This window comes from Budorcas taxicolor, chromosome 15 (assembly GCF_023091745.1).
Source record: "Budorcas taxicolor isolate Tak-1 chromosome 15, Takin1.1, whole genome shotgun sequence".
Lineage (NCBI taxonomy): Eukaryota > Metazoa > Chordata > Mammalia > Artiodactyla > Bovidae > Budorcas > Budorcas taxicolor.
The window spans coordinates 14994575-15011363 of NC_068924.1; the positions used below are offsets into that span (position 1 = coordinate 14994575).

The 16789-nt window shown below is 36.4% G+C and overlaps 1 protein-coding gene across 3 annotated transcripts; it reads left to right on the forward strand.

The window, feature by feature from the left end:
* Positions 1-8057: 8057 nt before the first annotated feature.
* On the forward strand, positions 8058-16551 carry CWC15 (CWC15 spliceosome associated protein homolog). Of its 3 annotated transcripts, none has more exons than XM_052652872.1 (7): positions 8058-8154; positions 9461-9599; positions 10237-10349; positions 10948-11036; positions 12104-12217; positions 14946-15064; positions 16102-16551. In XM_052652872.1, exons 2-7 carry the CDS (start codon positions 9469-9471, stop codon positions 16229-16231), a joined length of 696 nt encoding a protein of 231 aa, XP_052508832.1. In that variant the 5' UTR covers positions 8058-8154; positions 9461-9468; the 3' UTR covers positions 16232-16551. The 3 variants fall into 3 exon arrangements, with proteins under 3 accessions (XP_052508832.1, XP_052508833.1, XP_052508831.1); XM_052652873.1 differs by having other exon boundaries at positions 8083-8226; XM_052652871.1 differs by lacking the exon at positions 8058-8154 and adding an exon at positions 8474-8677.
* Positions 16552-16789: the final 238 nt, after the last annotated feature.

Here is a 16789-nt window from a genome sequence, read left to right on the forward strand (position 1 = left end):
TTATTTATTAATGATATAAAAACTATACTTTGTAGTTTATTAGGCAATGTCAAGTTGCTTACCTGTGGATTTTCCTAATTAACACAGTCACTAGCAGAGTAGGAGAGTTTATTTCTCTGTATCCCCAGATATATTTGATATGTCAAATTTTTACTTGTTTGTGATTGGACTGGCAAATTAATTTATCACCTTTATATTTTTGTTAATATTAGTGTTGTGTGACTCATGCTTTTTCATTGATTTATTGACTTTTTGTGGGTTTTGACAATTACATTATATCCTTTGGCCATTTTTCAGTGTTTTCCTTTAATGATTTGTAAAAGTTCTTTAAATGTTTTAAATGTTTGAGATACTAATTCTATGTCTATTGTATGATTTGAAATATCTTATCCTAGGCACCACCTCCATTTCAATCTGTTTATGGTGTATTTTTCAGGTGATTTCAAAATTTAAATGTAGCCTAATTTATTACTATTTTCCATTATGGTTTGTTCCCTTATATCTTGTTAAAGTATTCACTTATTTTGGAGTAACAAAGAGTTTATTTTAGTTCCTCTTTTTCATATTTATTTGTTTCAACCATTTAGAAAGAACATTGTTGTTGGAGGTAGGGATCTATATTGTCTTCCAAATTGCAGAATATGATTTTTTTGAGTACTATGGAAATTTTGCAAAATTGACTATAAAACTCTGTCCATAAAACAAGTTTTAACAAACGTTAGAGTAGGCAGAACGTGTCCTCTGACTACAAAACAATAAAGTTAAAAATATTAAAATGATAGCAAAAGCTCTATATTTTGTAAAATTAAAAATACATTTCTAAATAAAACTTATAATCATAAAGAAATAAAAATAAAATTAGAAAATACTTTAAAGTAAATGAAATCCTAAAGAAATGAATATCCTACATTTAAAACCTACAGGGATACTAGAGAACAGTATTAAAAGGAAGATTTATAGGCTTGGTGGCTCAGACAGTAAAGCGTCTGTCTACAATGCGGGAGACCTGGGTTCGATCCCTGGGTTGGGAAGATCCCCTGGAGAAGGAAATGGCAATCCACTCCAGGACTATTGCCTGGAAAATCCCATGGACAGAGGAGCCTGGTAGGCTACAGTCCATGGGGTCGCAAAGAGTTGGACACGATTGAGCGACTTCACGATTGAGCGACTTCACTATAAGAAAAGAAAAAAGACTGGAAAATTAAATGAACTCAGCATCCACTGCAGAAAGTCAGAAGTATAGCAAAGAAAGTAGAACAAAGGAAATAGTAAAAATAAGACCAGAAATTGATGAAAGAGAAAACCAATATAAAGATGATGAACAAAACCAATGCTAGTTTTTTTCTGAAAAGTCTAATAAAAACAACAAACCCCTGGTGAAAACGGTAAAGACCAGAAACAGAAGGCACAAATAATGAATATTAGGAAAGACAAAGAAGTCATCTCTATAGATGCTGCAGACATAAAAAAGAAAATAAAGACAGTAAAAACAACTTTAAGCCAACATATTTTAAAATTCAGATGGAAAAAATTCCTATAAAAATATAAATAGCAAAATTGACACAAAAAGCAACAGAATACTGAGTATATCCATAACCAGCAAGGAAACTGAAGCAGTAATCAAAACTCTTTTCCCAAAGAAAACTCTATACTCTAAATGGCTACACCAGCAACTTTTACCAAATATTCAAAGAAGAAGTAATTCCAATCTTAGACAAATTTTCCTGAAGAATAGAAAAGGACTATTTCCCAACAAATCTTATGATACAAACTGTATGTACAGGTCTCCAACAAGGACATTATGAGAAAGGAAAATAAAAGGCTAATCTCACTGATGAGCATAGATGCAAAAGTCCTAAATACAAACTGAGTAAACGGATCCCTACAATATATTCATCATGACCAAGATGGGTTGATTCCAGGAATGAAAGGTTAGTTGATACTTAAATTAATATAATAACACACACTAAGATTAAAAAATAATCTTATTAGGTGCAGAGAAGTATTTGATAAAATCTGCCATTCATTTAGCAAACTATAAATTGTAGGGAAATTTCTAACTGAATAAAGTGCATCTACCCCAAACCTTCAGTAAACATCACACTCAGTAATTAGAAGTTCAAAGTTTTCTGTTTCAAAGCAGGAAAAAGACAAGGATGCCTGTGACCACCTCTTTTATTCAGTATGTCCTGGATGTCATATGGGATGTAAGAAAGCAAGGAAAAAAAGGGAAGGGGGGAGGGGGAGAAACAAAGCTGTTGTTATTCCTAGAAATGACTGTGTATATAAAAACTCCAAAAGATCTATGAATGAACTATCTTAATAAAAGAGCTTAGAACAGTCTCTGAATTTAAAACAGCAATAATATAAAAACAATTATCTTTATATATACCAGCAACTAACAATTAGACAACTAAAATTTAAGAAAGATGGTATTTACAATAGCATTAAAAATTAAACAGTATCTAAGGCTAAAGCTAACAAAAATTTGCAAGACTTCTATGAAGATAATATAGATTTACTTAAGGGAACTTAAAGAAGACTTAAATAAATGGAAAAGACATAACCTGATAATAGATTTGAAGACTCAATTTTGTAAACATCAGGTTTTAAACTTATCTACAGATCCAACATTATCCCAATCAAAATCCCAAAAGTATTTTCGTAGAATAAGACAACTTAAAGTTTAAAGTGCAAAAGGCAGAGAACAGCAAAGCGCTCATAAAAGAAGGACAAGGTGAGAAGACTTGCTTTATCAAATTCTAAGACTCTTCTATTATACCATATACAAAAATGAATTCCTGGTAGAACTATGAAAGGCCCAAGTATAAAATTTTCAGAAGATAATATCTGGGAATATCAATGTAATCTCAAAGTAGAGAAGAATTTTTTAACAAAGAAATACCACTAAACAAAAAGGAAAAAAAATTTAATAAATTGAACTGCCCTGGTATTAATTTTTATATGTTAAAATATACCAAAAAGCCAAATGTAATACACATAAATGTCTATACACATATTGTTTCTGTGTATCAATGTTGTTAATTTGGAGTTAATTTTCTACTGGATTTCTGTGATGCAGTAAGATGCCTATCTTTGTGTCCTTCTTAATGCTACACTACTTAAGGAATGCTTTTGATAATATTGCTACATAAAGCTCCTTGTGAAAAAGAATGAAAAATTTATGTACAACACAAATAAGTGACAGAGAACTGTTGCCCAAAGTATTAAGAACTCACAAAAATCAATAAGAAAAAAACATTTCAACAGACTGAAGAGACACCTCAAAAGAAATCCAAATGAACAATAAACATATGAAACGTAATTAGTCCTCAAGGAAATGCAAATTAAGACCCCAGTAAGATATCACTATGCATTCACCAGATGAGCTAAAATTGAAAAGCTAGACAATATCAAGTGTACAGTATCAAGTGGGATTATGGGACAAGGAGAATTCTTATCTTGGTGATGGGATTATATATATATGAAAAGTATACACATACAGCTCTGCACATTTCCAAGAATGTTCAAGGTGGCATTATTTATAATACACTGAAAACATAACCATTAAAATAAGTTATAGGATGCACTTTTATGCAGTGAAATTCTATATATCACAGCTACACATAATAGACATTAAGGAACAAAACACCAAAGAACATATATGATTCATTTACATAAAGTTAAAAAACTGGCAAGATTAAATACTATCATTTAAAGATAATACATAGGCATTTATTCAAATTTATTCAGGGACTTTATACTTGATTAAATTTTGTACATATTCATTGTTTATCAAAAAGAATGTATATTCTTTTTTTTGGTTAAAGGATTTTATATATAAATATAAATGCAATATATAAATACATATGCATATATAAATGCAATAAGCATACATTCTACACACTCTTCTGTGTATCAATGTTAATTTGTTAATATCTTAAATATAAATGCAAGATATAAATACATATGCATATATAAATGCAATAAGCGTACATTCTACAATCTTGTGTATCAATGTTAATTTGTTAATATCTTAGATATCTGTGATGCAATATGCTGTCCATGTACGTGTCTGTCTTAATGCTAAAGAATACTTTTTATAATTAATATTGCTACATAAAGCTATTATTGTTGCTTAGAATTTGCCTGGCATATCTTTTTCTAGCCTTTATTTTCTATATTTTAGTTGTTTGACTGTTTCTTAATGTTTGTTTTTAATTGTTTAATTAATAACAGACTGGCTAGCTAGTGAAGCAGCAAAGTGCTCAGATTCAGTAAGAGGTGATTCAACTATAATATGGTCCAGTAATCTAGTCTGGATCATCAGCAAATTTCATCTTGAGGTTACTGCTGGGAAAGCATCTCTCTGGTATCCAAAGCATCTGCATTTAAAAACAGGATTTTGTTGATAGAAAGTAAGCTTATTTTTCTATTCTTTTCACTTTTCCAAACAGGTTAGAGCAATAACTTTTTATAAAATCAGTCATTTTCAGATTATTTATATTACTTTATTTTTTAAATGTGATTTTAAAAATTTTTGATATTATTACATTGATATTTTTATTTTTGAAATGTGATTTCTAACTTGTGACCGCTAGGTTTTTTCCCTTCATTTTCAAGCAAAAGTTCACACTTTGTGGGCTGGTAACTTTGTAAATGAGAGGGTTTACTAGAATTGAGGAAAAGAAGGGAAGTTTGATTGAATTAGATCTGTGATCCAATTAGAGGTGGGCTGATTGAATTAAAATTCTGATAGTACTTATAGAGCCTGTTAATCACTTGATTTTTCATTTAGAGATTCTTTCCTAAAAAGAACATCTTTTTGGGTCTTGGTGTATCTTCACTTTAAACTTGGATTTCAGACTAGCAGAATAAAAATTACTTTTTTCTCCTTTGAAGTATAAGGACATATAAAGATTAAGGTAATAATTTTTTGCAGCAAAATGTGATTTTTTTTCCTGTTAAGACTTGTTCACTCACTCTCTCATGCATTCACTCATTCATTCATTTGGAAAATATTTATGTGCACCTACTGGTGCCAGGCAGTTTTAGGGAAGGCTGCAGGGATCTGGACCCAGAGCACAAGGGAGAGGATTAGGGTTCCCTAACAGTGTGTTCACCTCTTCTAATACATGGAAAGCTCAATGTAAGGACACAGTCAAAAGCAGCTCAGTACATCTGCTGGGGAGAGATGAGAAGTCCTCTGAGAAAAAGAGCTTCTATTTCCTCAGGGAAGTCAGATGATTATCCATTCCTGGGAAACAAAATAAGGGAGAGATGGGTGGAATAGTCGTGTAGATTTGAAGAAAGGGGAATGTGGCAAATTATAATCTTGCAGAGTGGGAAAATAAGCAATTAGGAGAGTGTAAGAGGATTGCTGGGTAGAATAAAGGACTCACCTAAATTTTTGTGGAAATGGGTTCAAAATGAGGATTCTTGGCTATGTATGCTTTTTGCCAGCTGAATGGGTGAATTAGGTTTTTAAGTTAATCTTACTTTATCTAATATTTTCAAGTCATTTCAATAAAAAAACTTTATAGAGTTTTGGCTTTTCACTAATACTTTAAAATTATTTAAGCAAACTTTTAAAGTTTCTTTTCCTTATTAATACTTTCAGACAATTTAAACTAAAGCTTTTAATTTTGTGGGCTAATTATATTGTAAGTTGGTGTTAATGAAACTACAGGGGTGGTTATATAATCATGGTTGGCGACCAAAAGATTATGTGGTTGAATGGGAGACAAATGAATCCAGGTGACTGACTCGGGGCTGATAAGTTGGAATATATTAATAAAAAACCAGGAGTGTTTTCTAGATTTGTGTCACCACCTTGCCATTTATGTCATTCCTCCACTTCATAGTGCGTTAATCATTCATTCATTCAACAGATACTTACTCAGCACCTATTATGTGCCAAGCACTGTTCTATATGCAGAGGATACACCAGTGAACAAGAGACAAGCTTTCTGCTTTCCTGGAACTTATGTTCTAATACAGGAAGATAGACAATAATAATAAAAATATTAATAATAATAATTAACATTTGTTTAGCAAATATTGTTTGCTGAGAATTTTAAGCACTAGTATTAATTCACTTAATTCTTGTAACATCATGAGGTGGAAACTAGAATTATTCCCATTTAATACATGAGGAAACTGAGGGCACAGAAAGGGTAAATATCTTGCCTGAAGTTATAGTTAGGAAAGGGCAGATCTGGATTTCAGAACCAAAACAGGCTGGCTATAGGTTCCTTTCTCTTAATGACTTTGCTATGCAGCCTCTCAGACAAGAAAAAAGGAAATAAACAATGAAACAATAAATTCGGAAGTGTTTAGTACTATGATAAAATAACATAGGGTGATGTGATGCTATTTGTGTACTGGAGGGATGGGGGTGTAAAAGTAGATGTCGAGAAACCTGAGGAGGTCGTCTTTGAGTTGAGACTTGAAGAACGGTAATGCTGACGCACACATGACAGAGAAACGCTGGTGCAAAGAAATCTAGTTTGTGAAACAGACATGCAGGGCTGCCTGCGGCTAGAGCTTAGTGTGTAGGATGATGATCCGAAGTGAAGCCAGGGAGGCAGGTAGGAACCAAACCCTAAGAACTCAGGTCAGGTCACATTAAGAAATTTGATTTTTATTCTAAGTGCAGTGAATTTTTATTCAGGAGAGTAACACTACTTGGTTCACGATTTTAAAAGATCACTCTCACTTTTATAGGCAAAGTTAACTGTGGGAGAAAAGTGGGAGCAAGATCATTAGGGGACAATTACAATCCAGGTAGAAAATGATGCCGGCTTGGACTAAGGCAGTGGAATGAAATTTGGGGTATATGCTGAAAGTAGAATTGGGAAGACTTGCAAGTAAACTAGATGAGAAAAGTGAAGGGAAAGGGATTTAAGAGGAGCGCTGGGATTCTAGTTTGAGTAACTAGCCTGATGGTAGTAGTGTCCTTTACTGAGATGTGGCAGATTAGGAGAGTAATTAATACCTTTGGTAAGAAAAATCAAGATTAGCAATTTGAATTTTATGAGGGAAGGGACTTTTTCTATGCTTTGTTTCATTTAACGTTCAAGGAGTTCTGGGGGCGTTGGTGGGGAAAGCTTTTTTCTGTTCGATGTTATGAGCTCTTTACATTTGAAACTAAGGTGGGGGGAGTTGAATTTTCATTTGTTCAACAAATATCTACTGAGCATCTACTGTGGCCAAGGATTATGTGATTAGATACCAAGTTGAACTGGAAACGCAAACAAAATCCATGCTCCCAGAGGGCTTTTGGTGGGGGAAGGAGTTAGGACGATTGGTGATTTTTTAATTTTCCTGTTCGTTACCTTATAAAAACTTCCACTAACTCATGAGTAGCCATCTTACAATAGTAACCGCATCTAGGGATCCCGGCAGTTGGGCCACCGTTCTAAACGTTCAATGTCGGTTAGTATATAAATGAATCTCGATAGTGACACCTCCCCTCCCACTAGAACTTAGGCTTTTATAAAAAGTAAAAATTTTAACGAACGTTACGAATACAACCTTCGTTGTGAAGACTAATATTTTTGCAGGAATGGTACCTTTATAAAGATCGTGGTTGCCCCCGTACATATTTGTTCTTTCTTCATATCCAATTAAATGCAAATACTACTTTCCGTAGCTCAACTCTCTAGGCTTGTTGGGTCTAGCTCAGGAGAAAGGAAGCAGGAGCCGTTGGATTTAAACAGTATGGTGTAATCCTTTTCTATGCTCTCTCGCTAGCCGGGGACTTGGTGTCGGCTACTCGGGGCTCTTCGTTTACGCAGTACCGGAATGAAGGAATCTGGGAGGGGGTCGGAAAAGGAAAAGACTTAAGACACATTAATGGACTCTCGAAGCTACAAAACAACGTTCAGGGTCTACTCTAAAGCACTGATTTCAAATGCCCGCCCCCTGGGCCGTTTAAGCCCCGCCCCTTGCGTCGTCACTTCGACTTCCACCTTGGTCTCCGCTGACTGGTCCTTGCCTCCGCGGGCGCCTGACGAGCTTGGGGTTTGCTTCCGGGTCTTGGGTTTTGTTTTTTTTTTTTTTTTGGCCGCGGGTGCAGAGGTTTCTGGGAGCGGAGAGTCAAGATGGCGTCTGTATGATCTCCGGAGGTAGCGGCGTTGGAGTTCGGCCAAAGTGAGCGGCAAGAGGAAAGCAGACTGTGGGTTGGACCGTAAGGGGCAGTTGGCGGCGGAGGCAGAGAACTCGGTGCGGGCCCTGGAGGCGCCAGACGAGGAAAGTCGAGTGTGGGTGGGGCCGGAAAGGGGTACTTGGGGGCGGAGGCAGAGAATCCAGTGCTGACCGAGCGGTCCCCACAGGGGCCTGACGGCGAAAGCGGCCTGTGGGCGGGGCCGGAAGGGGCAGCTGGGGGCGGAGTCAGCTAACCGGGTTTAGGCCGCGGAGGCCCAGGAGCTGCAGACCGGAGAGCCGACTGTCGGTGGGGCCGGAAGGGGAAGCTGGGGGCGGAGTCAGAGAGCCTGTAAATGCGGAGGAGGCGGCGGCGCTGCGAACTGGTGGTGGGGCTCCGCGCCTAGCGAGCGTGTCCCTGGTCTCCGATCGGCTCCCGAGAGCGCAGCGCCAAGGCATCTCTGCAGAGGGCCGCCCCTCGCCCCCTGGGATAGGGGTGAAGAGTCAGCGAGTTCCCTGTGATAGCCCGGAGGTGAACTCCCCGCCCCAGGGATGACTGTTTTGGGGGGAGGCGGCGATGCTCCCCAGAGACCTGCAGCCCTGTTTCTGTCTCTCTGGATACATCCCTCTCCCTTTTTTTTCCCGGAAAATCTAGAGAAGTATATCATTTCCCCCAGTTTTTCCCTGACACTTGCTTCTCTGACGCTTGAGGATGTTTCAGTAACCACAAATGGGTCCCTAATTTTTGGTTATTAGAGTCCTTTGAGGGTGGGCTCTTGTGTTTCCAGCATTTCTTAAATTGTAACTTGGAAAAGATCTAATTTATATTATGTTGGCTGCTACTGGAGGAAATTTGATCAACAAAAGATTGTTGGAGATATTTGCCTATGTAACTGTCATTGAAGTTTAACATACTTTTTTGACTAGAACACTCAGTAACTTTGTCAGTGATTTTTTTTTTTTAAGATGTCTTTGCTTTTGTAGTTGTTAGCCTGTTCTGCTGTGTGAGGTTTAGATGAAATGGGAGTAAGGAGTCTGGTGGCGTGAGGTTGAGTGGAGATGTTTTAAATTCAGACATGGCTGTACTGTATTTTATAAAGGTTTTGATATGTCAAGTCTCCTGATTTAATAACCTTTTGAGGAATATCCCCATTTCACAGATGACAGAAACTTAAACTTGATGGCTTGCCAGGGGTCACAGATGTTTGAGGGAATGAGCTAGGGAAATTATTTCACAAGGATGGCTATAGATTAATGCTTTTCAAAATGAGAGTTTGTCATATTGAAAATAACTTAACAGTGTTTTTCTTCAAAGCATAAAAGATGACAACAGCAGCTCGGCCAACTTTTGAACCTGCAAGAGGTGGAAGAGGAAAAGGTGAGGGTGATTTGAGCCAACTCTCAAAGCAGTATTCAAGCAGAGACCTACCCTCGCATACAAAGATAAAATATAGGTAATGAAGCCTTTTAGTTTTTTCACAAGCAAGACCAAATCTGTTAAATGATGTGGTCATGAGGTAGCATGTTGGGGTTGTTATCACTCAAGTTATCTGTTTTCATAGGAGTAGAATGTAGTAGTGTTTCAGACACCCAAAATTATGCTCCATGATTTTAAAGTGCTACCAGATATTCCTCAAGCAGAAATTCCAGTTTAACCAGGAATTTCTATATGTAGATTGAACAATGACTAATAATACATTCTGTCAGGAGGAGCAAGCACTATCAATACTAATCAGTATGAGATTAAAAGTGTTGCTGTAACAAGCCCTGAGTTAGCATACTAACAAAAAGTATAAGTGTTTTGATCAACCTGCTGCCTTACTATGGGAAAGTATGTTGATTTAGTTTGAGGTTCTTAAAGGTTGTTGATTTAGTTTGAGGTTCTTAAAAGTATGTTGATTTAGTGTGAGGTTTTAGACATCACAGGATGCCTCTTAGTAACTTTTGGATTAGACTAATGATTTTGTTGATCCCCTAGTGGAGTTTTCTGCTTTAGGACTCAGGATGAAGTTGTGTTTCTTGAATTGTCTTCCATTACTACAGCCGTGTGTTTTTTAGAAGTAACTTTGCCTTGTCTTGTTTCTACTTTAGACAGACCACTCAGGATGCCCCTGAAGAAGTTCGAAACCGTGACTTCAGGAGAGAGTTGGAGGAGAGAGAGAGAGCTGCTGCAAGAGAAAAAAACAGAGATCGGCCAACCCGAGGTACCAGTACTACCTTAGACATCTCTCTCATAACATTATGTTGACAGTAGTTTTTCTTTCATGTGGTAATAGGAATGGATTATTATTTTTGTTTGTTTGGTTTTAAATGTGGGGTGAGAGCTATAGCAGTTTCTTGAAAGATAAGATTGGATTGGATTGATTGGATTAGATTATATTGGATTGGATTACAGATGATAATGAAGTTGATACCAATTTCATCTTATTATGCCTCTGTTTTAGAAAGAGCTAGGGGATATTTAGCAACTGTTATTTCAATTCAGATTAAGGAGTTTTTGACTATTTACAGCAGCCAGACTTTTTAAGGCCCCATGGTTTCTGTCTATGAAATTCTTCCATTTTTATTTCTAGCATGTGTAAACTATATCCTAAGTTTCCTGAGGCTACAGTTCCCATAATAAAATCAATACTTTTGTTAACTCATTCAGCAGGTATCTGTCAAGGACTTATTTGCCTGCCACTGTTATAGTCCCTACTGTCATGTTTAAGACCTAAGCTCTTTGTGCCCACAAGTCCCTAAAATGTTACAAGAAATGCAGGATTTGATTCAGTGAGTTAACTAATGTTTGTTTTCTCCCAGAACATACAACCTCCTCTTCAGTGTCAAAGAAGCCTCGATTGGACCAGATTCCTGCTGCCAACCTTGATGCAGACGATCCACTAACAGATGTATGTTTACTTCTTCCTCTTACCTCCATGTAGTAATTTACTTACCATTTTTCTGAAATACTTTTTTATTCATTTAGCTCTAAGAAGCAATTTGTATTTGTATTTACGTACTGTTATTCAGTTACAGCTCTGACTTGAGTGCTAAACTTTATAGTCTATTTTAAAACAAAGAAAGCATTATCTTATTAATCACATTTCAAGTTTGATCTCTGGAGAGCCAGAAAGGTGTGCTTCCCTAAGAAATAATTCCTGGTATTAAACCATGGGAATTGGATAGCTCTACCTCTTCAGACTGGGCTCTTCATCAATAGCATCCCCTCCAGTGAACGTAGGGACCTTTCCGTATTCTCAACCAGTGATGCCCCTTCCACATGTTCAGTGGGCATAATTGCTCCCTCTGTGTTTAGAGAGACATGTGATCTAAGTGGAAGGCTTTTAAGGATTGGCACTTTCATTAACATTCAAATTTAGGTCCTACTAAGTTTGCAGTTTTCTATGTACAGGGAAAAGTCTTCAAGGGTAGCATCTAATTAAGCATATATGTTAGTAATTCTAGAATTGATAGACTGAATTAAAAATTAGCATAGTAATTCATATAAGAAACTCAGTTTTAAGTGAGATTTAATGATTATGCATTTGAAATTATTTTACTCTGAGAATTTAACACCCTTTCTTGTACTTTGAATTATCCTTATCTCCTAGTTGTTTTGAGCAATATAAAACTATTTTGATCCTCAAAGTATGTAGTTAGTGTGTATCAGTGTAAAATGTTCTTTTTCTAGTTTTACAAATATTTTCATATATAAATTCTTACTTGTTCATGTAAATCTGAAAGATACTATTTGCTGCTATAATGTCTAAAAAGCATTTTAAAATACATTTTAGTAAGTAGTCATAAGCTACTTGTGAGGTTTTATTTTACTTTTTGTTTGGTTGCTGATTCTAATTGTATTTTGCTACATTTGTCTTTCCCAGGGAAAATTCCTGCTCCAAAGATTCGAGAAGTGCCATTTTTATGGAAAACATACAACTTATGCCTTATGTCTAACCTCACCATTCTTTTTTAGGAGGAAGATGAAGATGAAGATTTTGAAGAGGAGAGTGATGATGACGATACTGCAGCTCTTCTTGCAGAGTTGGAAAAAATCAAAAAAGAAAGAGCTGAAGAGCAGGCCAGGAAGGTAAAACCAACATATTAAATGTTTTTACGTCTTCTCACATAAACTATAATGGAAATGTTTTTAAGTAGTAGCACCTTATATTAGAAATCATCCTTGCCAGGTCTAGATATTACCGCACCTGTAGGTCTATAAATCTGGTAAATTCAGTGACAGCCTAAGTCTCCTAGTTACGTTAAAAATTCTTTTGAAATGGTTCAAACATGCTTTAGGCCTAATCATTAAGTTATTCTTCACTCATTTATTTGTTCAACAGACATTTAGTCAATGTCTATCAAGTGTCAGAAGAATCAAAGATGACTAGCTATAGTCATTACCTAGGAAGAACCCACAGATATAATGAAGCCATCTTTACCTCTGTCCTTGTCTTCTGCCCCAGCCTTCTTTTCAGGTACTTGCTGAGGCTGTCAATAAATTTTATGTAACCTAGCTTTTCTGAGTCCCCACAGTCTCTCCATTTGGAAGGAAAGAGTGTCTAACTCAGAGACAGATAAATAGGATCCATGGTCCTATGTACCTTTATTACATAATTACCCATAGTAGTAACAATAGTAGTATTACCCATAGTAGTAACAGTAAGAGAGAAAACTTAGGAGGCAAGAGTAAGTGAGTGCACTGACCATTTCTAGACCAATGCTAAAGGAGTTTGAATTCTGTTCCAAAGAATATGCAGAATTAGTCGATTTCAGCAGGAGATGGTAAGGTTGGGGGTGCATTTTAGAAAGATTACTCTGGCCAAAGTGTGGAGGATGCAAGGAAGAACTGGTTAGAGGGCTGTTTCAATAATCCTCATATCCTGTGACGAGACTCTTGCATGCTAGGAGTTGAATTTGAGAGACGTTAACTATCAGGGAGATAAAATTGACCAAAGAAGAGTGACCAATTAGCTATAACAGTTCCTGGGTCTGTGTGAGTGCCATGCACTAATTCAGGGAACACAGAAGATGGGCATGCTTCAGTGGAGAGAAAAGAAATGATGAGTTATATTTGGAACATGTTGAATTTGGCACACTGTAAGACCCTCAAGTAGATCTATCTGCCTCCACTTTCAACCAGAATAGAGCAAATTTTTTTTTATTAAGTGGGCTTCTGAGTAAGATTTTATTTGAACCAAGAATTGTTCTGTTTGAAAAAAGGAAAAAGACTGATGTAGGTTAATGCTTGGAACTTAGGGAGGTAGAATTCATGTGGGTCAGAAGGGAAGAATTGAGAAAAGAAGTAGAATTGGGGATAGGCCTTGAAGACAGCTAGAATTCAGATTGGAAGAATAAAAACATTAAAGATACAATTCGTGTCAAAATTTGGTAGGGGATAGCAAAACTCCAGTAGAAGTGTCGGACCATTCCTACATCTGCACACCACAAGAGGGCAGTTATTCTATTCCAGATTCTTTTGGCCTTCCTAACAGCTGTGGATACAGAAAGAGACAATTAAATGCATTTGGAGCATAAACATTTCAGACAGAAATTCTTGGCAATTTTGTAAGATGCATCTGATTTCTTTGTACAAACGTGTTGGTGTTTTTTGGAGTCAGATGACAGTTTTGTACCTATTTCCCTGTCTTGCTTTCTAGTGGCTGACTTTTCCCTGTCTCGCTTTCTAGTGGCACCTCTAGTGGCTGAGGTGTTTCAAAACATTTCAGACCAGTCAGCCTATGTTAGGGGCTGGGAAACTTTCTATAAGGGACTGCTGCTGCTACTGCTAAGTAGCTTCAGTCGTGTCCAACTCTGTGCCACCCCGTAGACGGCAGCCCCCCAGGCTACCCCGTCCCTGGGATTCTCCAGGCAAGAACACTGGAGTGGGTTGCCATTTCCTTCTCCAGTGCATGAAAGTGAAAAGTGAAAGTGAAGTCGCTCAGTTGTGTCCAACTCTTCACGACCCCATGGATGGCAGCCCACCAGGCTCCTCCGTCCATGGGATTTTCCAGGCAAGAGACTAGATAATAACTGTATTAGGCTTGCAGACCACATAGCCTCTGTTGCAACTTTTCAACTCAGCTGATTGTAGGATAAGCAGCCATAGGAAACATAAATAAACTGTTCCAGTAAAATTTATTTACAAAACAAGATGGTTGAATTTGAGTAAACCACAGGCTGTCCATCTTATATACCTATGGTCATGAAACAGTGTACCTGGTACTTGAGTATGGAAAGAGTTGGCACCTTTTTTCCCCAGTGCTATGTGTGGCAGTCAACCAGTAACTCTAAAAGAAATAATAGGAAATTGTTCTTGGTTAATAATAACTTGTCACAAGTCCTAGAGATGCTAGTTTACATTGTTACTGAGTCAAAAGATTATTTATAGTCTGCTATATTAACCCTTCTTTAGAAATTGAGATAAATTGCTTTGCCTCATGTGTCTTTTTGATGTTTAAACATGTTCCTAAATGATTAGAATGTTTACTGATATACTCTAAGCAATTATGTAATTTTGTATGTAATTCAAGAAAGAAAATGTTTAAATAAATATGCAACTCAAGAATTTCAAAGTCAGAAAGAGACTAATGAATAACAAACATGAAATATTTATAATGGAAGTGCCAAATTATTTCAGTAGGACTTTTTTGGTATATTTTTTTAAAACAAAAACAATGCTATATTGATGCTTATCCCATCTCCCTCTAAAAATCCTAACAGTCTTTTAAAATATGAGTTACGATAATAAGATTGACACCAGAGTTAATATAAGTAAATGAACCTTTTACTTATGAATCTTCCCATATTGTTGACAGGAACAAGAACAAAAAGCTGAAGAAGAAAGGATTCGTATGGAAAACATTCTGAGTGGAAACCCTCTTCTTAATCTCACTGGCCCATCCCAGCCTCAGGCCAACTTCAAAGTTAAAAGAAGGTATTGTACAGTAAATAAGTTGGAGATTTTATATATATGTATACAGTACAGATTATATATAAAATACAAGTTGTATGTGTAGTTTTTTGGTTGTATTAAACTATATGGTGGTTCTTCCTTGTTTGGTACAGACAGAAATGTTTGGAGGTTGAAACATCTCTTAATATGCAGATCACGTTTGACCTAGCTCTGCTCAGCTTTTTACGTTTCTCTGCACTGCACCAGTGATGACTTAAAACACTTTTCAAAGATGCCCATGTTCTTTGCTGATTTTCCACGTGCAGTTTCCTCTGACATGCATACATCCACACTCACACACATTGTGTAGCCTTTCATATGATACATATTTATGAGAACTCATATATTGCACATATGAGTTTGTGTTGTATATGCTAGATGATATTTTGAAATAGTAGTCTTTATTTTCTCTAAAACATGTATTTAAGCCCATCCTGGGCTGCCTGTTTTTTTTTTTTTTTTTAAGTTTATACATTATGAAAGCCAACCAAGAGAATCTTAACTAGCGTTCTGCCCTAAGCTCTTCAGCTGCTCTTGCCTTGTGGTTAATGTAGATGTGGGCCAACATATGAGCCTTAATTATTATACCCTAATAATTCCTTCTTTTGTCCTACCTTGTTAAATGGTTACAGAGTATATATAAAATCCTTAAAACTCATAATCTAATTATAGTGACTTGCCCAGTTATCCTTGAGACCTAATACTAATCAGGGTAGTACCAAGTGCTGCCGCTTTGTTTTAGACCTGAAAACATTGAATATTTATGCAACTTCTGCTTTTTTAACTCAAAGTTTCTTATACTGGAAGAATAACAAGAATGCTGTGTGTATTCTAAAATAGGAATTACTCTTCCTGTTAAAAAAGCAAGCCAACTGCCTCTTAAAAATTACTTGTTCTTTTGGGTATAATCACAGCATCAAGTGATGTGCATGTTGAGCATGAGGAAGCTTTGTAGTTCACATAATATTTTTGGCTCTTGATACAGGTATTGTAAGATTGTTCTGTTTTTTTTCTTTCAGGTGGGATGATGACGTTGTCTTCAAGAACTGTGCAAAAGGTGTAGATGATCAGAAGAAAGACAAAAGATTTGTAAATGATACGCTTCGATCTGAATTTCACAAAAAGTTCATGGAGAAATACATTAAATAGTACAGTTTTATGTGCTGAATTGAAGGCTATAAAATGTAAACAATCTGACTTCATTTTGATTTTTCTCTCCCACCCCTATCTAAATTGTGTATAGGCTTCCCTAATTTTTAGTTCCAACGTATCTTTTCCTTTATTGATTAATTACTTGATAAGGACGTGGGAATTGGTTTAACCCAGTTTCCATCTCAATATTTCCAGTCATGTGTTTTCTCTTAAATATAGGAAAAGAAACCTTGTAATAAATATTTTTAATAAATAGCCAAATCTGTGTCCCCAACTTGTTTGTTGAAATGTATGCAGCTAGTAAAACATTGCATATTTTCTTCTGTGTGTTGTATTTCTTTGTAGACTTTTTCTCCTCATATCTCAAGTCAGTTAATTCATCACATCTCCTCCATCTTTTGAAAAGTGTGATGAAAGATTAAAGGGATTCCATTTTGGACCACTGTGTTGGTACAGAGGAGTGTTGTCAAGCAGAAAGCACCCTGAGTGCGTGTGTGAGGGAGCATGGGGTACCTCTCGCTTTGGCATTGCCCCTTTCTTTTCTCTCAGCCCAGA